Here is a 24,975-nt window from a genome sequence, read left to right on the forward strand (position 1 = left end):
CCCTCCAAGGATGACATTTTCTTTTTTCCTTTGAAATGAAGTCTTGCCCTGTTACCAAGGCTGGAGTGCAATGGGACGATCTTGGCTCACTGCGATCTCTGCCTCCTGGGTTCAAGTGATTCTCCTGTCTCCCCTTCCTGAGTAGCTGGGATTACAGCTGTGCACTGCCACGGCTGGCGAATTTTTTGTATTTTTAGTAGAGACAGGGTTTCACCCCACTGGCCAGGCTGGTCTCAAACTCCTGACCCAAAGTGATCCACCTGCCTTGGCCTTCCAAAGTGCTGGGATTACAGGAGTGAGCCACCGCGCCCGACCTAAGGAGGCATTTTTTTTTTTTTTTTTTTGAGATGGAGTCTCGCTCTGTCACCTAGGCTGTAGTGCAGTGGTGCGATCTCAGCTCAATGCAATCTCCGTCTCCCTGGTTCAAGCAATTCTCCTGCCTCAGCCTCCCGAGTAGCTGGGATTACAGGCACGCGCCACCACGCCCAGCTAATTTTTGTATTTTTAGTAGACAGGGTTTCACCATGTTGGCCAGGATGGTGTCGATCTTCTGACCTCATGTTCCATCTGCCTCGGCCTCCCAAAGTGCTGGGATTACAGGCGTGAGCCACTGCGCCCGGCCCCTAAGGAGGCATTTTCTTACTGAGTTCCATTATTACCAATTTTCTTTTAGTTAAGTTTGAAATTCAATTATTTGGACTCTTATTTATAGTTTGCTTTTGTTGTGTGATTCATAAGAGGTTGACAATTTTATGTTGGGTTAGATTTTTAGAATGTATTTACCCAAAGCTCTGGTATTTGATAGAACTATTTTTGTCTTACAGATTATTTGCCCTACCTGAAAACTGCTTACTGCAAAACTCTGATGTTTTATCTTAATCTGAGGTCTCATTCAGCAGCTATTGCAATGTTAACTTTGTTTTCTTCTTTATTTTGCAGATGTATGTCCATCCCTGTGACGATGAGGGCTATTCGGAGGAAAGCTGAAACCATTCAAGCTGACACCCCAGCACTGTCCCTCATTGCAGAGACAGTTGAAGACATGGTGAAAAAGAACCTGCCCCCGGCTAGCAGCCCAGGGTATGGCATGACCACAGGCAACAACCCAATGAGTGGTACCACTACACCAACCAACACCTTTCCGGGGGGTCCCATTACCACCTTGTTTAATATGAGCATGAGCATCAAAGATCGGCATGAGTCGGTGGGCCATGGGGAGGACTTCAGCAAGGTGTCTCAGAACCCAATTCTTACCAGTTTGTTGCAAATCACAGGGAACGGGGGGTCTACCATTGGCTCGAGTCCGACCCCTCCTCATCACACGCCGCCACCTGTCTCTTCGATGGCCGGCAACACCAAGAACCACCCGATGCTCATGAACCTTCTTAAAGATAATCCTGCCCAGGATTTCTCAACCCTTTATGGAAGCAGCCCTTTAGAAAGGCAGAACTCCTCTTCTGGCTCACCCCGCATGGAAATATGCTCGGGGAGCAACAAAACCAAGAAAAAGAAGTCATCAAGATTACCACCTGAGAAACCAAAGCACCAGACTGAAGATGACTTTCAGAGGGAGCTATTTTCAATGGATGTTGACTCACAGAACCCTATCTTTGATGTCAACATGACAGCTGACACGCTGGATACGCCACACATCACTCCAGCTCCAAGCCAGTGTAGCACTCCCCCAACAACTTACCCACAACCAGTACCTCATCCCCAACCCAGTATTCAAAGGATGGTCCGACTATCCAGTTCAGACAGCATTGGCCCAGATGTAACTGACATCCTTTCAGACATTGCAGAAGAAGCTTCTAAACTTCCCAGCACTAGTGATGATTGCCCAGCCATTGGCACCCCTCTTCGAGATTCTTCAAGCTCTGGGCATTCTCAGAGTACCCTCTTTGACTCTGATGTCTTTCAAACTAACAATAATGAAAATCCATACACTGATCCAGCTGATCTTATTGCAGATGCTGCTGGAAGCCCCAGTAGTGACTCTCCTACCAATCATTTTTTTCATGATGGAGTAGACTTCAATCCTGATTTATTGAACAGCCAGAGCCAAAGTGGTTTTGGAGAAGAATATTTTGATGAAAGCAGCCAAAGTGGGGATAATGATGATTTCAAAGGATTTGCATCTCAGGCACTAAATACTTTGGGGGTGCCAATGCTTGGAGGTGATAATGGGGAGACCAAGTTTAAGGGCAATAACCAAGCCGACACAGTTGATTTCAGTATTATATCAGTAGCCGGCAAAGCTTTAGCTCCTGCAGATCTTATGGAGCATCACAGTGGTAGTCAGGGTCCTTTACTGACCACTGGGGACTTAGGGAAAGAAAAGACTCAAAAGAGGGTAAAGGAAGGCAATGGCACCAGTAATAGTACTCTCTCGGGGCCAGGATTAGACAGCAAACCAGGGAAGCGCAGTCGGACCCCTTCTAATGATGGGAAAAGCAAAGATAAGCCTCCAAAGCGGAAGAAGGCAGACACTGAGGGAAAGTCTCCATCTCATAGTTCTTCTAACCGACCTTTTACCCCACCTACCAGTACAGGTGGATCTAAATCTCCAGGCAGTTCAGGAAGATCTCAGACTCCCCCAGGTGTTGCCACACCACCCATTCCCAAAATCACTATTCAGATTCCTAAGGGAACAGTGATGGTGGGCAAGCCCTCCTCTCACAGTCAGTATACCAGCAGTGGTTCTGTGTCTTCCTCAGGCAGCAAAAGCCACCATAGCCATTCTTCCTCCTCTTCCTCATCTTCTGCTTCCACCTCAGGGAAGATGAAAAGCAGTAAATCGGAAGGCTCATCAAGTTCCAAGTTAAGTAGCAGTATGTATTCTAGCCAGGGGTCTTCTGGATCTAGCCAGTCCAAAAATTCATCCCAGTCTGGGGGGAAGCCAGGCTCCTCTCCCATAACCAAGCATGGACTGAGCGGTGGCTCTAGCAGCACCAAGATGAAACCTCAAGGAAAGCCATCATCACTTATGAATCCTTCTTTAAGTAAACCAAACATATCCCCTTCTCATTCAAGGCCACCTGGAGGCTCTGACAAGCTTGCCTCTCCAATGAAGCCTGTTCCTGGAACTCCTCCATCCTCTAAAGCCAAGTCCCCTATCAGTTCAGGTTCTGGTGGTTCTCATATGTCTGGAACTAGTTCAAGCTCTGGCATGAAGTCATCTTCAGGGTTAGGATCCTCAGGCTCGTTGTCCCAGAAAACTCCCCCATCATCAAATTCCTGTACGGCATCTTCCTCCTCCTTTTCCTCAAGTGGCTCTTCCATGTCATCCTCTCAGAACCAGCATGGGAGTTCTAAAGGAAAATCTCCCAGCAGAAACAAGAAGCCGTCCTTGACAGCTGTCATAGATAAACTGAAGCATGGGGTTGTCACCAGTGGCCCTGGGGGTGAAGACCCACTGGACGGCCAGATGGGGGTGAGCACAAATTCTTCCAGCCATCCTATGTCCTCCAAACATAACATGTCAGGAGGAGAGTTTCAGGGCAAGCGTGAGAAAAGTGATAAAGACAAATCAAAGGTTTCCACCTCCGGGAGTTCAGTGGATTCTTCTAAGAAGACCTCAGAGTCAAAAAATGTGGGGAGCACAGGTGTGGCAAAAATTATCATCAGTAAGCATGATGGAGGCTCCCCTAGCATTAAAGCCAAAGTGACTTTGCAGAAACCTGGGGAAAGTAGTGGAGAAGGGCTTAGGCCTCAGATGGCTTCTTCTAAAAACTATGGCTCTCCACTCATCAGTGGTTCCACTCCAAAGCATGAGCGTGGCTCTCCCAGCCATAGTAAGTCACCAGCATATACCCCCCAGAATCTGGACAGTGAAAGTGAGTCAGGCTCCTCCATAGCAGAGAAATCTTACCAGAATAGTCCCAGCTCAGATGATGGTATCCGACCACTTCCAGAATACAGCACAGAGAAACATAAGAAGCACAAAAAGGAAAAGAAGAAAGTAAAAGACAAAGATAGGGACCGAGACCGGGACAAAGACCGAGACAAGAAAAAATCTCATAGCATCAAGCCAGAGAGTTGGTCCAAATCACCCATCTCTTCAGACCAGTCCTTGTCTATGACAAGTAACACAATCTTATCTGCAGACAGACCCTCAAGGCTCAGCCCAGACTTTATGATTGGGGAAGAAGATGATGATCTTATGGATGTGGCCCTGATTGGGAATTAGGAACCTTATTTCCTAAAAGAAACAGGGCCAGAGGAAAAAAAACTATTGATAAGTTTATAGGCAAACCACCATAAGGAGTGAGTCAGTCAGGTCTGATTTGGTTAAGAATCCTAAATGGCATGGCTTTGACATCGAGCTGGGTGAATTAGGCATATCCAGACCCTATTAAAGAAACCACAGGGTTTGATTCTGGTTACCAAGAAGTCTTCTTTGTTCCTGTGCCAGAAAGAAAGTTAAAATACTTGCTTAAGAAAGGGAGGGGGGTGGGAGGGGTGTAGGGAGAGGGAAGGGAGGGAAACAGTTTTGTGGGAAATATTCATATATATTTTCTTCTCCCTTTTTCCATTTTTAGGCCATGTTTTAAACTCATTTTAGTGCATGTATATGAAGGGCTGGGCAGAAAATGAAAAAGCAATACATTCCTTGATGCATTTGCATGAAGGTTGTTCAACTTTGTTTGGGGTAGTTGTCCATTTGAGTCATGGGCAAATGAAGGACTTTGGTCATTTTGGACACAAGTAATGTTTGGTGTCTGTTTCTTAGGAGTGACTGGGGGAGGGAAGATTGTTTTAGCTATTTATTTGTAATATTTTAACCCTTTATCTGTTTGTTTTTATACAGTGTTTCGTTCTAAATCTATGAGGTTTAGGGTTCAAAATGATGGGAGGCTGAAGAGCAAGGCTTATATGCTAGTAGGGAGCTTATAGCTGGTGCTAATACTGTAGCATCAAGCCCAAGCAAATTAGTCAGAGCCTGCCTTTAGAGTTAAACATAATAGAAAAACCAAAATGATATTTTTATTTTAGGAGGGTTTAAATAGGGTTCAGAGATCATAGGAATATTAGGAGTTACCTCTCTGTGGAGGTATTGACTTGTAATCTCATTTTCCTTTCAAAAAAAAAAAAAAAGCTAAGGTGGCTTGTTGGGATGTAAACATGTTTCAGATGCAGTAAGGTTTAGTGTAGGACAGCCTTCCTGACCCGGTGGCATGAAAACCATTACAGAATTAATAGTTCTCCTGCTTCCACAATGTGCCAAAAGTCTACATCCCAGCATTTTGTTTGCAGGAGAACTGATGCCATTCCTAAGAGCTGGACTCATTGTTTCTCTTCATCACAAGGAGAAGGGAGTCTAAACTTTAATCACTCCACTGTATGCTCCCTGAGATAAAACAGTAAAAAATCCGCAGCCATAGTTCACTTAAAACAATTTCAAGCTCACTTGAAGTAATGGGGGCCTGGAATGCTAGGTGAGCATGAAGATAAACCCTTGCTACTATGTAGCAACCCAGTTGGACCTTTTTGGAGAAATAGGTCTGAGTCTGGATTCTGGGGGACATCAATAAGAGCCCTTCACATAAAAATATAGAAATCCAGGAGACTGTTTTGAGTGCAACAGAAGTTCTCAGTATTTGGAGGGTCCTCTCAAAAATTCTGCGGCCTTACTTTGATATTGACACCTGCACTGTGCCATTCCTGATTATTCCATTCAGGATCTGTATCAGCGGGATGGGGCATGGTCCCCAGCACAACTCTTCTGGGTTAAAAAAAAAAAAAGCCAGGTGATTCCTTTGTGTGTTATGTCATAAGTGGAGTGACTTCATCATATATGGAAGAAGATTTCTGTATTCAGCTTTTTCTGCAGGTTGGAGTCAGCATAGAGTTGGAAAATCAGCTTTGGCTTTCTTTCCTGTCTCATTTCCTCTAGTGTTCTCCTTTTTATGGTCATCAGCTCTCAACAACTCTGCCACTTTTGTGTCCCAAGGTAATAAGATGTAGGAAACAAAACATTGTAAAGTGGAGCAAGAAAAGTTATCAGTTAACCACATCAGAGTCAAATGTCTTGGGTGACGCTAAGGAGGATATGGGCAGGTGATACCAGAGTGCTTTATCTTGTGATGTTGATACAGTAGCAGCCTCTCAGACATTCAGCCAGGTTGGATTTCTCATGAGTTTGTCACCTAGTTTTGAATCCTATCCCGTTGGTTTCTGCAGGAAAAAAAAAAAAAAATTATGTGGTTTTTAAAATTTGTTCTGAGTGGGGAGAATCTTAGGGGGAATGTACTGAATAGTATCAGGGGCTCAGCTCCCCCAAGCAGGGCCAACAAATACCAAAATGAGTAAACTGGGAAGCTTTTCTCTCTTTCTGTCTTCATCCCAGATCAAAGAATCCCGAGTTAGGATCTGGATGAAGGATATGCCCCTGAATTGTCGATGGGCTCACCCCCACACTGACCCAGCATCTGAACTTGCTTAACAGGGAGCCGGGGCTAAACTGCTTCACCCTGCCTGAGAACCAGGGAGCACTGCATTTCTCCACAGGGTGGAGGAGAAGAGGCAGAATAAACCAAGCCTGGGACACCTCCCTCCTGTCTAGGTGTACTCATTCTTCTGTTTCAAAAGAAGGCAAGGACATGAAGTCAACTTCTACCTATCTTCTGCTGCTGGTGTCTTATGTATTCTCAGTTTGACCTGATTCCTCTTCTGTCTTTTGACTTAACATTAGGGGTTCTTGGTCATAACCTGCTCTGATGTACATAAAGATTTCAGGTTCAATATCAATGTGTCTTAAAACAGAAGTATTTTAGCGGGTGGGGGGTGGGGTGGTGGGGACAAACAACGCAGGATATAATTGCCAAAACCAGGCTTGAGGTTGGTGACTCTTGAAGATTTTCCTTCTTCAGGCCTAGATCGGAAAATTAAGTGCAGCAATATCATGAATTCTCAGAAGCCCTTTCAGGGAGCCAGTGAGTCATACAGTATCCACAGTTGAGTCACTTAAAGATGTCAGTATAGGAAACATTCACAATCCTTGGGCAATCTCATTTTTTTTTCCTTCTCCCCTCCCCCCCTGCCCCCCATACATTTCTATCCTTGAGTTAGTTTTGGAGGGGCAGGAAGTACTTAACATCTCAGAAGCTAGAGTGGGAAACATGCTCAGCTATAAGAACTGAGCTTTAAATTTTGAGTTTAAAAATGTACATCAGGAGCAGCTGGGGAGGGTCTTTTTTTTAAAAAAATCTTTCAAATTTGGTTTTCTGTGCATATGGCCGTTCTGTAAATACTTTGGGGTTTTTCATTTTTTTGAAAGTAGATGAAATCTGTTGTGGGATTTTTTTCCCGAAACATTACAAAATAACCTGTTTATTTACATGCAAATAAACTTCTTTGATAAAAAGTAATTTGCCTGTGTGTAATAAAATTTCAGCCTTTGAATACTTTTTTCATTTGTTCAAAACAGTCAAAAGTAAATGTCTTCCCTGAGTACTACTTGAAATGGGTCCACTGGTAACTGACGGACCTGTGAAACTTGTCTTCATTCTATTAGTTTTTCTACATTTTGCCGTTTTTTTTTTTTTTTTTTTTCTGAGATGGAGTCTCACTTTGTCGCCCAGGCTGGAGTGCAGTGGGGCAATCTTGGCTCACTACAACCTCCGCTTCCCGGGTTCAAGCCATTCTGCCTCAGCCTCCCGAGTACTGGGGATTACAGGCGCCCACCACCACGCCCAGCTAATTTTTGTATTTTTAGCAGAGACGGGGTTTCACCATGTTGGCCAGGATGGTCTCGATCTCCTGACCTTGTGATTCGCCCGCTTTGGCCTCCCAAAGTGCTGGGATTACAGGCGTGAGCCACCACGCCCGGCCATCCCTTTGCCATTGTTACTCACCAAATGCATCAGTTTTTGCTGGGAGAAAACAGCTCTTAGATGAGACAGAATGAAAAGGGTTTTTTATTCCACTGGCTGAAGTCAAGCAAAAACATTAAAAGTACCTGGGACAGGAGGAGAAGACAGACCTGGGTTTGTGGGCCTGAGAATGAGTTATGAAGCCCCCTCTAGGATTAAAAAAAAGCGGGGGGGGGGGGGGCGCCGGTCGTGGTGGCTCACATGAGGCCTGTAATCTCAGCACTTTGGGAGGAGGCTGGAGGATCACTTGGGCCCAGGAATTGCAGACTAGTGTGGGCAACATAGGGAGACCCCGTCTCTACAAAAGAAAAAAAGATCCCAACACTCTGGGAGGATCACTTGTAGTCAGGTGTTCCTGACCAGCCTGGCCAACATGGCGAAGCCTCCTCTCTACTTAGCCAGGTGCGGTGCGGCGCACCTGTAATCCCAGCTACTTGGGAGGCTTGAACCCGGGAGGCGGAGGTTGCAGTGAGCCGAGATGGTGCCACTGCACTCCAGCCTAAGCGACAGAGTTGAGCCTCTGTCTCAAAAAGAAAAAGGTTGTACAGTGCTTTAAGAGTTGGGTAATATGCCCTCCAGCTAAAATATACCTGTTCTTAAAGATCTGCAGCACTTGTTGCTCTTGTTAATTTCTTAGATGCATAACAAGTCAGTCGCTAAAACCACTAATTAAAAGGGGTGTGAGGAAGACCAACTCATAACTGCTTTGGAAGCATACAATTAGCAGTGCTGCTGCTCCTGCCAGGACTGCTGGAATTTATTATACAGTTTCTAATAGCTCATGCTTAGGACATGATTTTGTAGTTTGTTGCTCATAGAAGGGGCAACAAAACTACAAAATCCTGTGTTATTCCTTCGTGGAAATTCGGTCATAAATAATGAGACCTTGAAGGCCAGAGTTGTTAAAACATAATATAATATGATGACACAGATCAGCTTCTATACAAGGAGCCCGGGAGTCTGATGAAGTGTTTCCATCGGGAAAACGCCCCCGCCTACTCGCTCACACACGCTTGTTTCTCCCGCCAAGGTGACGTCAGGCCGAGGCTCTCACCAAACAGCGCCCTGATTGGCGGACAGGCAGGCGCTGCAGCCCATTGGGCGCCGGCGGCGGCCGAGCAGGGAAAACCAAAGGCCCTTCGGTCTCGCCCGCCCCACCCCCACGGACGTGCGCCCCTCCCCCGGCCAAAGGAAGGGTTGCCCGTCTCCAGCCCTGCACCCCGACCCCCGGCCTCAGGTGCAGTTACGCAGCCATCCCCAGACCAGGGCGGGCACTTGGCCTGTTGCTCAGCGCAACCACCCTCGCCCTCCCGAGCCATGCACAGGGAGACAAGCGTCCGGCACCGGCCCCCCAGGCCTCCCTGCAGCACCCCGTAATGTAATACACTGGGGCGGGGGAGGCGGCGGCGGCGGCAACCGCGGAGGCGGCGGCGGCAGCCGCACTGCCCCAATCTAGACACATCCAGAAGAGGAGGAAAATGGCTCCGAGCAGGGACCGCCTGCTGCACTTTGGGTTCAAGGCGACAGTGAGTGACAGGGGAAGGGAGCTGGGTGGCCGGGAAGGATGTGGGTGCCTTACAGGCTCCTGGGGAACAAGTGACCAGGAGCGAGGGGCCAGGGCAGAGGCTGAGGTTCTGTGCAGGCGAGTGCGTACCTGTTTGCCCGCGGAGGGAGGAGAGGGGGACACGGGGCAGAAGAAGGGCCCCCGCGCAGAGTGCGGTCCTGCTGTACTCTCCGTCGCCGGTCCGCGCGCACTCGCACCCGCCCCACAGACCCCCTTTCCCACACGCACAGGCATTTCCCTGCCTTGCCTTCTCCCGATGGGCTCGTCTGCCTCGGAGGCTCAGGGGATCGTGCCGCGCTCCGGCTGCTCCCGGGAGCGCCGTCAGGGCTGGCCCCGTGTGGGGGAGGGGTGGTCTCGCGCCGCCGCCGCCGCCGCCGCGCTCCTCCCCCTCCCGCTTCTCCCCCTCCCGGGCGCTCCGAGGCCCGGGCGGCTCTGTCCAATGAGCAGCGGCGTTGCTGGCAGGTGGGGAGTGTTTTTGTTTTGGGTTGAAGTTGAGGCTGAGGAGAGAGCCGAGCTAGCGACGAGCAGTCGTTGCGGCCGCAGGAGGTGGTGGAGGCCTAGCCGGAGCCGAGAGGTCTCTTGTTCCCGTCTCACGGTCCCGGCGTCGCCCCTCCGGCGCCCAGTCCTTTCCCGGAACTCCCGGGCCTGTCCTGGGCCCCCGGTCTGTGCACTCCGCTCGCCGCAGCGCCCGACCCGGGCCGCACCCGCCGGCCCCATGAGGAGGGACGTGAACGGAGTGACCAAGAGCAGGTTTGAGGTGTGAGCTTGGGGGGCTCGGGCGGCGTGAGGAGGGGGGGTCGCGCGCTCTCATCCCAAAACGTCCGCTTCGCACGGAGCCTCCTCCCTGGCGGGCGCCGTCACCCACCCACTGGCGGGGCTGCCAGACTCCGCTCCGCTTTCTTGCGACCCAAAAGCCCAGCGCAGCCCGGTGCCCCCAGTCCCCTCGCCGGTTCCCTCCCCGTCTCTTCCCACCAGCGGGCCCCGGCGGGGGATTAGCTCGGGCGCCCTAATTCCACTCTCCCCCAGGATCGCTCAGCTTTCCATTCTTTATACAACCCTTGGCTTGCCTCCTTCCACCCAGCCATCACGGCTCTGGTCCACCAGAGCCTGCTGCTTTTCTCGCTGCTACTTTCATGATGCGTTTGTTGTCCGTTGAGGGAAGAAATTAGGGGATGGGTGCCATATCTCCGAGTTTGAGACCTTGGTGAAACTAGGGAAGTGGGGACGGTAGTCTGGGATGATAGAGGCTCCCACGGGTTTTCGGTACTGTGTTTGGTTTGGGTATTGTTCTGATACTTCCTCTTCTTTCCCGTTTAGTCTGTACTTCTGTAGCTCATTGTTTCTTGGGAACCCTTGGATATCTACATGCTTTGAGATTGGGACGAAAGTTCAGCAAGTCCATTCCGGTCTGTCTTTCAGGAACTTTTTCTCCTCTAGCGAGGGAGGTTTACTGTCCTGGAATTGAGGAGTGGACGGTCTTGAAAGCGTCTTTAGAGAGTAGTCATCTTGTAGGGAAGAGATTCCTTTGGGAAGTGAAGTATTGTAACTACTGATGAATTACAGTAGTATAACAATATACTGGAAGGTTCCTTGAGGGTCAAGAGAAAGAAACTTCTACAGGAAGAGTAAATGTCACCTGGTCTTTTCTGGCAGAGAACCAGGCTGACCTGGGATCACTCACAGCTCAGTGGACAATCTCACTCGGTGCTTTTCTTCATCTCCGTTTGAGAGATGAAATTGTAAGACAGCGAGATAAAAGTTTAAGAAACTCGACAACTAGGTTCAGGGAGTGAAAACTTTTAAGGGTTGTCAGTTTAATCTACTCTTGGATTTCTTATTATGCGAACTGGGAAATAATTTGAATTGATCCACGAAGATCAAGATAGAAAGTGTTTGGGGTGCAGTTTAAGTTCAGAGCTTCAGTGTTACTGTTGCACTTGAAGAGTGGAGAAAATCAAAGAATTGGCCTTGTTAGAGTTTTAGTGTTTAACTTGATCACTAGAAGAAAATATTATGGAATATATTATTTGGTGTTTAATAGGACATTGAATGGCTCTAATATACAGAGCCCCAATAAAGTTAATTTATGATGGTTTCGTATTCAGTAGTACTGTAAAAACCCAGAATGTCACTAAAATTACTGAATAGACATTCAGCAGTTAACAGGAATCTTGAAAGGCAGTTCCAGATACTGAAGATTTGGGTGGGGGACAGTCTTTTGCCTGTGGAATTAGCTCTTTATCAGTTTGCTATTCATTTTAGATTAATTGTTGGAAAGTATTCTCTTGTATGTGCTTTAAAATTTTCATTGCTATTTTGTATTTTTATAATTCTTATATTTTAATTTACAATCTCTGTAGGGGTGGCATGCTATAATAAAATACTAAGAAAATTTGTTGCTTTATTAAGAGGTTTCTTTCTAACTTGTAGCTGATGTTGCTGGCAACTAAAGCTTTCTAAACATGATCTGAGAAGGTAAAAAAAAGAATAAGGGTGGGGGAAATCCTTCTTGGACGGTTTCATGATTAAATAAGTGTTTGTTTATAAACTAAAAGCTATTCACTTAGTATGATGTGAAGTGTTCCATGCCAGAATACAGATGAGAATGGCTAGAGATGATATGTGTTAATGAAGTTCATTGAGTATTTCTTGAAACCATTTACCTCTTTATTGACCTAATTTACAGGGACTGAGACAATTAGTAATTGGTTTCTTAGGAAGTAGTAAATAAATTTATTGCTTATTTGCTGAAAATATTTTAAATATTTACTTTAAATCAATAAAAGATACGTAAATAAAGCAGATCTAAACATTTACATCAAATGATATTTTAAATCCTCAAGATTACAGTCTGCTTCTTAAAGAACTGATAATTTTACAACTGTAAGCAGATAGCAGATCTCTCATTGAGAATTTTTGTGGATGCATGAAATCTTTATATCACATAATAGCTAATTTCAAATTGTGGCTATATAAGATTTATTTTTCTTGGAGAAGATAACTGAAGCTCTGTGATTTTTAGATAGTTGATTCATTGAAATCCTTTTATAGGTATGCTTTTATATGTTGTAACTGGAGGCCACACACCTTAAATCTCCCACTCTGGGTTAGAGCTATAGAAAAAAAAAAATGTTTAAGTTAAACCAAGGGGCCGGGTGAGGTGGCTCATGCCTGTAATCCCAGCACTTTGGGAGGCCGAGGTGGGTGGGTCACGAGGTCAGGAGTTCAAGACCAGCCTGACCAACCTGGTGAAACCCGGTCTCTACTAAAAATACAAAAATACAAAAATTAGCCGGGTAGTGGGCACCTGTAATCCCAGCTACTCAGGAGGCTGAGGCAGGAGAATCGCTTGAACCCGGGAGGCGGAGGTTGTAGTGAGCCGAGATTGTGCCATTTTACTCCAGCCTGGGCGGGGCGACAGAGTGAGAGACTCTGTCTCTAAAAAAAAAAAACAGCAAGGGAGAATACCTGTTAGCCAGATGTGTAGCATCCTGTAGAATAGCCAAAGTAGATGACTACTGAATAGAGTCTCTATTTAAGAGATCGAGGGATGTGAAAATTCATGTTTTCCTTGCTGTGTCACCTTGGCCTTAAATGTATACAGTAATAACCCTTGTAGGTTAACATAGTATGTGCTGAATTGTGTTAATTAAAACTTACCATTCAGATATTTTTATTATGTTATTTATAGTAAACTTTGCAGCAAATTTTAGTAATTTTCTTTCAAATTTAATGATGGTTATTGAATACTTCCTGCGTGCCAGACACTGAGCCAGATGTTTTACCTCAGTTGCCTCTAGTTTTTTGTTGTTGTTGTTTTGTTGCTTTTTTCTTTTTCTTTTTTTCTTTGAGATGAAGTCTCTCCCTTGTCCCCAGGCTGGAGTGCAATGGTGCGATCTCGGCTCACTGCAACCTCCACCTCCCAGGTTTAAGCGATTCTACTGCCTCAGCCTCCCAAGTAGCTGGGATTACAGGCGCCTGCCACCATGCCCGGCTAATTTTTGTATTTTTAGTAGAGATGGGGTTTCACCGTGTTGGCCAGGCTGGTCTCGAACTCCTGACCTCGTGATCCACCCTGCTCAGGCTCCCAAAGTGCTGGGATTACAGGCGTGAGCCACCGCACCTGTCTAGTTACCTCTAGTTTTACGATTCTGTTTTACACTTGAGGAAAGTGGAGGCCTGAGAGGTTAAGTAAGGTGTTCAAATTGCACAGCTAGTAAGTGGGGGAGCCAGGATTCCAATCTGCATTTTTTTTTTGACTCCACTGTCATCCTGCTTTGTTTTTAGCATAACTAGCAAAAAGTCTATAAAATTTGTGGAAAAGAGCTTTTCCAAGATCCTTTCACCGGCCTCCCAAAGTGTTGGAATTACAGGTGTGATTACCACACCTGGCCGCCTTCATTTTAAGTGCCATAACTGACATTATCTTAACACTTAGTGAGATTAGTGTTTAAATATCTAGACTAGCCCTTGAGTCTAAGCTTGGATTTCTTTCAGTTAAGCCTTTCCACTTTGTCATGCTCTTAGTAGCTTCTTTATGAGGATGTAGTACTGTTGGAGAAAAATTCTGTCTTAATGGGTTTATTAAAAAGCCTAACATTAAAAAACAATCATAGTGGTAACATTAACTGACATTCAGATACCATTTTACAGTTTAAACAGTGCCTGGAGATAAGAACCCATAAATTAGAAAGTGATATGCTCCAATTTGGGTATTTTGAATCCATGTTCATTATTGTTTTTCATTATACCTCACTGCCTTTCTTATAAATCTGTAATATTACATGCAACCTGTATGTAATATTTGTTTGCCTACTTGCTTCATTTTATCCAAAGTAACAAAAATCTGGCTGGGCATGGTGGCTCACGCCTGTAATCACAGCACTTTGGGAGGCCAAAGCGGGTGGATCACCTGAGCTCGGAAGTTCGAGACCAGCCTGGCCAACATGGTGAAACCCTGTCTCTACTAAAAATACAAAAATTACCTGGACGTGGTGGCGTGCACCTGTAGTCCCAGCTACTCCAGAGGCTGAGGTACGAGAATCGCTTGAACCTGGGAAGCAGAGGTTGCAGTGAGTGGAGATCACGCCACTGCACTCCAGCCTGGGTGACAGAGTAAGACTCTGTCTCAAACAAACAAAAAACAAAATAACAAAAATCTTAAAATGCGGTGTGGCAAAAAGGGCATACTACATTGCGAGTGAAGAGACCTGGAATTTTTTTTTTTTTTTTTTTTTTTTTGAGCTGGAGTCTTGCTCTGTCGCCCAGGCTGGAGTGCAGTGGTGTGATCTCAGCTCACTGCAAGCTCTGCCTCCCAGGTTCACACCATTCTCCTGCCGCAGCCTCCTGAGTAGCTGGGACTACAGGTGCTTGCTGCCATGCCCGGCTAATTTTTTTTGTATTTTTAGCAGAGACGGGGTTTCACCGTGTTAGCCAGGATGGTCTCGATCTCCTGACCTCATGATCCGCCTGCCTCAGCCTCCCAAAGTGCTTGGGATTACAGGCGTGAGCCACCACGCCCGGCAAGACCTGGATATTAATCTTAATTTTTTGCTAGCAACTAACTGTAACTTTGGTCATTTCTTTTTTTTTTTTTTTTTTTTTTTGAGACGGAGTTTTGCTTTTGTTGCCCAGGTCGGAGTGCAGTGGTGCTATCTTAGCTCACTGCAACCTCCGCCTCCAGGGTTCAAGCAATTCTCCTGCCTCAGCCTCCCGAGTAGCTGGGATTACAGGCACCTGCCACCATGCTCAGCTAATTTTTGTATTTTTAGTAGAGATGGGGTTTTGCCGTATTGGCCAGGCTGGTCTTGAACTACTGACCTCAGGTGATCCACCTGTCTCAGCCTCCCAAAGTGCTGGGATTACAGATGTGAGCCAGGACACCTGGCCTGGTCATTCTTTTTACTTTTCTAGCTTGGTGATTTCCCTCTTCTGTAAAGCAAGGGAGTTAGAATCAGTCACTAAGGTACCTTTTTTCTAGAATCCTATGCATCTGTGATTTTTGAATAAAAGCAGAGGATCATATTTCCCTGGCCATTTCTTCTGAAACAGCCACTATAATATTTAAGTTTGTAGGCTCAGTCTCAGAATACACCGTTAAGGCTGAAATAAAGACCTTTTTATCCATTAAAACTTTTATCGTCTAATTTAAATAACATTATGCATAGAAAATAACCATATTTCCAAATTGGTGCATGTGAAAATGGCATATATTTTTCCAGTGGGTGACAGTAATTTGTTTCTTTTGAAAACTCTTGCAATGGGATTGAGTACTGGTAAAACTAAGGAATTTTGTTTTTAACACTCTAGCAACTGGTTTGAAAGCAATTATCTAACTTATAGAAAATACATATCAAAGGCCTGGGCTTTTTGGATCCATTCAGACCACCTGTCCTTTTTGAATAGTGTTATTGATGTTTCTTTATTGCTTAATCATGGGTCCTTTTACCTTTTATTTATTTATTTTTGAGACAGAGTCTCGCTCTGTTGCCCAGGTTGGAGTGCAGTGGCATGATCTTGGCTCACTGAAGTCTCCACCTCCCAGGTTCAAGCGATTCTCCTGCCTCATCCTCCCGAGTAGCTGGGATTACAGGGGTGTGCCACCATGCCTGGCTAATTTTTGTGTTTTTAGTAGAGACGGGGTTTTGCCATGTTGGCCAGGCTTGTCTACTTCTGACCTCAAGTGATCTGCCCAGCTTGGCCTCTCAAAGTGCTGGGATTACAGGTGTGAGCCACTGCACCCAGCCTAGAAGTGGTCACACTTTTAAAGTCTTCTTATGTTTTAGGTCTTTAACTGTTAGTGTTGATGATGCTTTTTAATCCTAATTTTTAAAAAATCCATCTCTTTTCATTCCCAAAGTTGTCTGTTTTCAAATCTTGATCTCATTTTTCTTGCAAATGTATAAGTGCTTTCTTATAGGCCAAGGATCTCATTCCTACTCCTTAGATTACTGTTTCTCAACTGGTAACATACTGGAAACGGAATTAAAAATTTCAGTATATGGCTGGGCACAGTGGCTTGGGCTTGTAATCTCAGCACTTTGGGAGGCCAAGACGGGCGGATCACTTGAGGTCAGGAGTTCGAGACCAGCCTGGCCAACATGATGAAACCCTGTCTCTATTAAAAATACAAAAATTAGGCCGGGTGCGGTGGCTCACGCTTGTAATCCCAGCACTGTGGGAGGCCGAGGCGGGCGGATCACGAGGTCAGGAGATCGAGACCACGGTGAAACCCCATCTCTACTAAAAATACAAAAAAAATTAGCCGGGCGTGGTGGCGGGTGCCTGTAGTCCCAGCTACTCGGAGAGGCTGAGGCAGGAGAATGGCGTGAACCCCGGGGCACGGAGCCTGCAGTGAGCCAAGATCGCGCCACTGCACTCCAGCCTGGGTGAAAGAGCGAGACTCCTTCTCAAAAAAAAAAAAAAAAAAATACAAAAATTAGATGTGTGTAGTGGCGTGTGTAATTTCAGCTACTCAGAAGGCTGAGGTGGGAGAATCGCTTGAACCCGGGAGGCGAAGGTTGCAGTGAGCTGAGATCGTGCCAGCACACTTCAGCCTGGGCGACAGAATGAAACTCCGTCTTAAAAAAAACCGAAAAATTCTGTAATCTCAGCATTTTGGGAGGCTGAGGTGGGCAGATCACAAAGTCAGGAGATCGAGACCATCCTGGCTAACACGGTGAAACCCCGTCTCTACTAAAAATAAAAAAAAAAAAAAGTTAGCTTGGCCTGGTGGCAGGTGCCTATAGTCCCAGCTACTCGAGAGGCTGAGGCAGGAGAATGGCGTGAACCTGGGAGGTGGAGCTTGCAGTGAGCCGAGCCACAGCACTCCAGCCTGGGTGACAGAGCGAGACTCTGTCTCAAAAAAAAAAAAAAAAAAAAGTTTCCGTAATCTAACTAGTACTGTGGTTTTTGGAAGGGTATTTTTAGATGTTCAAAATAAAATATTCCGTGACACCAGGAAAATCCAAAGGAGGGAGGGAGAAGAAAGAAAGCCCTTAAAGTGACCAAATTTAGCTACTTGTGCATAGTTGTCTTTACACTGTTTTCCTACTTGATCTTCCAGACTTAGTGAGACTAAGCGAATTCTTAGATCAGACCCCTCCCACCCAAATATTGACTCAGAAAAGCCAAGGCATCCAGCTGTGGTTTTAGTTTTATGTCTTAATGTAGTTGGATCTGTTAGATATATAAAACATTTTTACTTGACAGCAACTAACAATAGGTGGTGGTATTGAACTGTGCAATAGTATTTGTGCTCAATTCATCTTGCTTAGTTGTGTAACTTTTATAAAAAACAAATTCGTATGTAATACGATAAATCCAAACCAAATTTGCATTAGCTTTTGAAGACTTTCTCTTAAAGTAATGATTTTATTGGGTATTCAGCAAAGATTAAATAATTATTTATTAGGCATGTAAGTTATAGCTCTAAGTAAGTAACCTACTTATTCCCTAATCATGTATCTTCAAACTGATTTTATGATACTCTTTTAATAAGCCTCTTATCTAATAGTTGTAGTCAGGTGGAAATATAATGAATTTATATATCATTTTTGTCCTTGATCCCAGGAATTTCTGGTCAAAACAAAAAAGGAAATCCAGTTCCATGTAGGTGAGTAATTAAGTTGATCTTAGGCATTACTATGGTGCTAAGACAGAAATTTTATCTAATAACATGGAAGTGAAGGTTGGCAATAAATATATAAAATTCCGGCCCAAACTTAATCAAATGTAGTAACCACTGTGGTGTTTGTTAGTGTGACTTTCTGATCAAGTGGAGAATACATTTCAAAGTGAAAACTGGGGAAGCATTCTCGTTTTATTTATTTAATTATTATTATTATTTATTTATTATTATTTTTTTCCTGAGACAGTTTCACTCTTCTTGCCTAGGCTGGAGTGCAATAGCGCGATCTCAGCTCACTGCAACCTCCGCCTCCTGGGTTCAAGTGATTCTCCTGGCTCAGCCTCCCGAGTAGCTGGGATTACAGGTGCCCGCCACCACGCCTGGCTAATTTTTTTATTTTTAGTAGAGATAGGGTTTTGCCATGTTGGCCAGGCTGGTCTCAAACTCCTGACCTCAGGTGATCTGCCCGCCTTGGCTTCCCAAAGTGCTGGGAGTATAGGCATGAACCACCGTGCCAGCCTATTTTTTTTTTTTTTTTTGAGATGGACTTTCACACTTGTTGTCCAGGATGGAGTGCGATGGCACGATCTCGGCTCCTCCGCCTCCCAGGTTCAACCTCAGCCTCCCAGGTAGCTGAGATTACAGGCATGCACCACTACACCGGCAAATTTTACATTTTTTTGTAGAGATGGGATTTCACCATGTTGGTCAGGCTGGTCTCGAACTTCTGGCTTCAAGTGATCCACCCGCCTTGGCCTCCTAAAGTGGTGGGATTACAGGTGTGAGCCCCTCGCCCAGCCTCAGTTTTACTTTTAATTTGTAATAATAAGATACCATAGGTATAGCTATTCTGGACACTTCATGTTTGGCTTACTATCTGCAGAGTGAGGAATTATATGTGGCAGGAAGGACAGGCAAAAAGAAAACTAAAATTTTTAGATTAGGGTAGTGTGAGTCACCTCACCCATCCCTAGACTGATTAGTTTTTATTTATTTATTTATTTTTGAGACAGAGTCTTGCTCTGTCACCCAGGCTGGAGTACAGTGGCGCGATCTCGGCTCACTGCAACCTCTGCCTCCCGGGCTCAAGAGATTCTCCTGCCTCAGCCTCTGGAGTGGCTGGGAATACAGGCACGCACCACCAGGTTTCACTGTGTTAGCCATGATAGTCTTGATCTCCTGACCTCTTGTCCACCCACCTTGGTCTCCCAAAGTGCTGGGATTACAGGTGTGAGCCACCGCGACCGGCAGGACTGATTAGTTTTTTTTTTTTGAAACAGAATCTTTGTTGTCAGGCTGGAGTACAGTGTCGTGATCTTGGCTCACTGCAACCTCTGCCTCCCAGGTTCAAGTGATTCTCCTGCCTCAGCCTCCTGAGTAGCTGGGACTACAGGCACGTGCCACCATGCCCAATTAATTTTTGTATTTTTAGTAGGGACGGGATTTCATCGTGTTTGCCAGGATGGTCTCTATCTCTTGACCTCGTGATCTGCCCGCCTCAGCCCCCCAGAGTGCTGGGATTATAGGCATGAGCCACCGCGCCTGGCTGCCTAAGCAAAATTTAATGGAGAACTAGTTCAGTAAACTTTCTTGTAGCTTTCATTCACTCCAGCTGAGTTGGACTGCTCAGTCTCTGTGAATTGTTACCGTTATTTTAGTTAAGGAAACTTGAGCATCAGCCTCCTTGGCTGTTCTTACAGTAGACTCAAGTCTCTCAGTTTAATGTGTTTCAGTGACATATCTTTCTTCCACCCACTTCTGTTTTACTAAAATAAGACAGTTATAGGAATAGGCCTGTGGTTTAATTTCAGACTGGAAATGGAGGTTAAACTGTTGCTTTAGTATTTGTGCTGGGAAGGGAAGTTAAAATACAATTTTCTATTTATCTTAAAGTGAGTTTGGGTTAAAAGTAAGTCTTTCTTCTCCCCACCTCATTCTCCAGAGGTAACCATTTGTGTGTGTGTGTGTGTGTGTGTGTATGTGTGTGTGTGTGTGTTTCTAGAGATAGGGTCTCACAGTGTTGCCCAGTTTGGAGAGCAGTGGCACCATCATAGCTTGTGTGTGCGTGTGTGTTTCTAGAGACAGGGTCTCACAATGTTGCCCAGTCTAGAGTGCAGTGGCACCATCATAGCTCACTGCAGCCTTGACCTCCTAGGCTCAAGCGGTCCTCCCACCTCAGTCTTCCAAGTAGCTGAGACTACAGGCATGCGCCACCATGCATAGCTAATTGGATTACAGGTGTGAGCCATTGTGTGCCACTGTGCCCCAGCAGTAACCATTGTTAATTGTGTATTATGTATCCTTTTATAAATTATGTATCTATTTATTTTATTTATTTATCTTTTGTTGAGACGGAGTCTCTGTTTCTCAGGCTGGAGTGGAGTGCAGTGGCATGATCTTGGCTCACTGCAACCTCCACTTCTCAGGTTCAAGTGATTATCCTGCCGCAGCCTCTCAAGTAGCTGGGATTACAGGCGTACACCACCACGCCCAGCTAATTTCTGTATTTTTAGTAGAGACGGGGTTTCACCACATTGGCCAGGGTGGTCCCGAACTCCTGAACTCGTGATCTGCCCACCTCAGCCCACAAAGTGCTGGGATTACAGGCGTGAGCCACCGTGCCTGGCCAAATTATGTATCTATTTCTATATTTTATGAACAAACAAGATTATGCTGGACATAGAGTTTAGCACCTCTTGTCTTCCACCTTTAGAAATAAGTTTTAATTTATACAAATTATATATAAATTTTATTATATTTTATTTATTTATTTATTTTGAGATGGACTCTTGCTCTGTCTCCAGGGTGGAGTGCAGTGATGTGATCTCGGCTCACTACAACCTCTGCCTCCCGGGTTGAAGCGATTCTCCTGCCTCAGCCTCCTGAGTAGCTGGGACTACAGGCGCGCACCACCACTCTCAGCTAATTTTTGTATTTTTAATAGAAACGAGGTTTCACCGTGTTGGCCAGGAGGTTTCGAACTCTTAACCTTGTGATCTGCCCACCTCGGCCACCTAAAGTACTGGGATTACAGGCTTGAGGCACTGCGCCTGGCCGATTTATTTTTTTGAGGAGGGTTTCGCTCTGCCACCCAGGCTGGAGTGCAAGAGTATGATCACAGCTCGCTGCAACCTTGACTTCCTGGGCCCTAGTGATCCTCCCAACTTACCCTCCCAAGTAGCTGAAACCATATGCGCATGCCACCGTGCCTGGCTAATTTTTTTGACTTTTTGTAGAGATGGAATCTCCCTATGTTGCTCAGGCTGGTCTTGAACTCCTGAGCTCAAGCAGTCCTCCTGCCTTGCCCTCCCAAAATGCTAGGATTATGGGCATGAGCCACCAGGCCTGGCCTATAAATTTTATGTATAAAATTTACATTAATAAATTTTTTAAAAATTAAAACATACAAAGTAGCCGGGCACGGTGGCTCACGCCTGTAATCCCAGCACTTTGGGAGGCCGAGGTGGGTGGATTGCCTGAGCTCAGGAGTTTGAGACCGGCCTGGGCAACATGATGAAACCCTGTCTTTACTAAAATACAAAAAATTAGCCAGGCATGGTGGCATGTGCCTGTAATCCCAGCTACTTGGGAGGCTGAGACAGGAGAATCGCTTGAACCTGGGAGGCGTAGGTTGCAGTGAGCCGAGATCGCGCCACTGTACTCCAGCCTGGGCAACAGAATGAGACTCCATCTCAAACAAACAAACAAACAAACAAACATATAAAGTATCACAAAAAGAGCCTCTGACACTACCTGTAACACTGATCCTCTCCATTCTACTCTGTACTTCAAGAGATAAGGACGGTTACAGACTTGGTGATTATCCTTGTAGGGTTTTTATGTTTCATTTTTGGAGACAGAATCTTTGTCTGTTACCCAGGCTAATCTCCAACTCTGGCTTCATTTGATCTTCCCACCTCAGCCTTCCAAAATGTTAGGATTATAGGCATTAGCCATCACACCCGACCAAGGTTTTTCTTCTCCATGTGTGTCTGTGTATGTGTGAGTGTTTACATAATTGACCTTATATTGTATCTGTTATTCTGAAACTTTCTCTATATTTCTTAGAGGTCTGCTGGATATATTTCTTTTAATTGTTACATAGTATTCCATTATATGAATATTTCAGTTTTTCTTTTCCTTTTTTTTTTTATTTGAGACAGTCTCACTCTGTTGCCAGGCTGGAGTGCAGTGGCGTGATCTCGGCTCACTGCAACCTCTGCCTCCCGGGTTCAAGAGATTCTCCTACATGAGCCTTCTGAGTAGCTGGGACTACAGGTGCGTGCCACCATGCAAAGCTAATTTTTTTTTTGTTTTTTTTTTTTTTTTTTTTTTGTATTTTTAGTAGAGATGGGGTTTCACCATGTTGGCCAGGATGGTCTCGATCTCTTGACCTCGTGATCCACCCGCGTCGGCCTCACAAAGTGCTGGGATTACAGGCATGAGCCACTGCACCCGGCCTTTTCTTAAATTTTAAAATTTATTTTATTTTTTTAGAGACAACGTCTCACTCTCTCACCCAGGCTAGAGTGCAGAGTAGGATCATAGCTCATTGCAGCCTGCAACTCCTGGGCTCTAGTGATCCTCCTACCTTAGCCTCCCGAGTAGCTACACTACAGGTGCATGCCACCACACCTGGGCAAGTTTAAAAAAGAAAAAAAAAATTGTAGCAATGGGCTCTCCTATGTTGCCCAGATTGGTCTAAAACTCCTGGCCTCAAGTCATCCTCCCACTTCAGCTTCCTGAAGTGTTAGCATTATAGGTATGAGCCACTTTGCCCAGCCTTTCCCCTGGTTTTGAAATGCCATATCTATAATAAAGCTGAATACATTCATAGGTCTGTTTTGAACTAAGGCCTGTTCCTTTCATCTATTTTTTTTTTTTTTTTTTTTGAGACAGAGTCTCTCTCTGTTGCTGTGGCTGGAGTGCAGTGGCGCAATCTGGGCTCACTGCAACCTCCACCTCCCGGGTTCACGCCATTCTCCTGCCTCAGCCTCCCCAGCAGCTGGGACTACAGGTGTACACCACCATGCCTGGCTAATTTTTTGTATTTTTAGTAGAGACGGGGTTTCACCATGTTAGGATGGTCTCGATCTCCTTACCTTGTGATATGCCCACCTCGGCCTCCCAAAGTGCTGGGATTACAGGCGTGAGCCACCGCACCCGGCCATCTATTTTTAATTTATAATACAATAATGTTAATTAATTGGCCTTATACATTAATTTAGGGGAATGGATTTTTTTTTTTTTTTTTTTTTTTTTTTTTTGAGACGGAGTCTCACTGTGTTCGCCAGGCTGGAGTGCAATGGCGTGATCTGGGCTTACTGCATCCTCCACCTCCCAGGTTCAAGTGATTCTCCTGCTCAGCTTCCTGAGTAGCTGGGTCTACAGGTGTGCACCACCATGCCCAGCTAATTTGGTATTTTTAGCAGAGACAGGGTTTCACCATGTTGGCCAGGATGGTCTCGACCTCTTAACCTCGTGATCTGCCCACCTCGGCTTCCCAAAGTGCTGGGATTACAGGCATGAGCCACTGTGCCCAGCCTTTTTTTTTTTTTTTTCTTCCTTCAGAGAGGATCTTGCTCTGTCACCCAGGCTGGAGTGCAATGGTGCCATCATGGCTCACTATAGCCTAAACCTCTCCACTGCTCCAGTAATCTTCCCACTTCAGTCCCCTGAGTAGCTAAGACTACAAGTGTACGCCACCATACCCAGCTGATTTCTGTATTTATTTGTAGACATGGGGTTTCACCATATTGCCAGACTGGTCTCAAACTCCTGGGCTCAAGTTATCTGCCTGCTTCGGCCTCCCATGATGTTGGGATGTTGTGATTACAGGCATGAGCTACAAGCCAGGCCTTATTCAGCCTTTTTTTTTTTTTTTTTTTTTTTTTGAGATAGAGTCTCACTCTATTACCCAGGCCGGAGTGCAGTGGCACGATCTTGTCTCACTGCAACCTCTGCCTCTTGGGCTCAAGTGATCCTCCTGCCTCAGCCTCCTGAGTAGCTGGGACCACAGGTGTATGCTACCACACCCGGCTAATTTTTTGTTTTTATTTTTTTGTAGAGATGGGGTTTCTAGCTGTTGCCCAGGCTGGTCTCGAACTCCTATGCTCAAGTAGTCTTATTGCCTCAGCCTCCCAAAGTGCTGGAATTACATGCACAAGCCACTGTGCCTGGCCTATTATTTAGCTTTTAATAACAACTTTTTTTTTTTTTTTTTTTTTTTTTTGAGACGGAGTTTCACTCTTACTGCCCAGGCTGGAGTGCATTGGCTTGATCTTGGCTCACTGCAACCTCCGCCTCCCAGGTTCAAGCGAGTCTCCTGCTTCAGTCTCCTGACTAGCTGGGATTACAGGTCCCTGCCACCACGCCCTGCTAGTTTTTGTATTTTTAGTAGAGACGGGGTTTCACCATGTTGGTCAGGCTGCTCTCGAACTCCTGACCTTAGGCAGTCCACCCGCCTCTGCCTCCCTAAGTACTGGGATTACAGGTGTGAGCCACCATGCCCAGCCTGCTAGTTTTATTTCTATAGTTTTTAATGGTAGTACAGGTGAGTTTTCTCTTTCCTGTTAAATTTTTCTCATCACTAATTCAGTCAGCAAATATTTGTGGTGCACTTTTTACATGCCTGGTATTCTTATAGATGCTGAGGGTATAATAAAAGTGGACAAAACAAAGTCCTGCCCTAATGGATTTTAAAATTTAGTGAGGGGAGATTGACAACATAAAAAAGTAAATAATATGCCAGATGTTAATGATAGTGATGGGCAAAATAAAGGGCAGGAAAAGGGGGAAGGGAGCTGGGCATGGTTCACATTTTATAGAGAATGGTAAAGGAGACCTCACTATTAAGGTAACATTTGAGCAGAGTTAATGAAATAAAGCAAGGTGTGTGGTTATCAGAG

The 24,975-nt window shown here is 45.4% G+C and overlaps 2 protein-coding genes across 6 annotated transcripts in view; both read left to right on the forward strand.

Moving 5' to 3' along the window:
* The window catches only part of MED1 (mediator complex subunit 1), a 50,234-nt gene extending 42,864 nt beyond the window's left edge, over positions 1-7,370 (forward strand). For 2 of the 4 annotated variants that reach the window (XM_030808086.1, XM_030808087.1), the window contains one exon: positions 940-7,370. In XM_030808086.1, coding sequence (XP_030663946.1) covers positions 940-4,189 — 3,250 coding nt within the window. In that variant the 3' untranslated portion in view covers positions 4,190-7,370. The remainder of the gene's footprint in view (positions 1-939) is intronic. The other 2 variants (XR_004028976.1, XM_003278306.4) reach the window with 2 other exon arrangements.
* Positions 7,371-9,025: 1,655 nt separating this feature from the next.
* The window catches only part of FBXL20 (F-box and leucine rich repeat protein 20), a 130,386-nt gene continuing 114,436 nt past the window's right edge, over positions 9,026-24,975 (forward strand). The window contains exon 1 of one of the 2 annotated variants that reach the window (XM_030808088.1): positions 9,026-9,400. In XM_030808088.1, coding sequence (XP_030663948.1) covers positions 9,353-9,400 — 48 coding nt within the window. In that variant the 5' untranslated portion in view covers positions 9,026-9,352. Of the gene's footprint in view, positions 9,401-9,914; positions 10,196-24,975 lie in introns of those variants that run through there. The other variant, XM_030808089.1, reaches the window with a different exon arrangement.

The sequence above is a fragment of the Nomascus leucogenys genome, unplaced genomic scaffold (genome assembly GCF_006542625.1).
Source record: "Nomascus leucogenys isolate Asia unplaced genomic scaffold, Asia_NLE_v1 Super-Scaffold_285, whole genome shotgun sequence".
NCBI lineage: Eukaryota > Metazoa > Chordata > Mammalia > Primates > Hylobatidae > Nomascus > Nomascus leucogenys.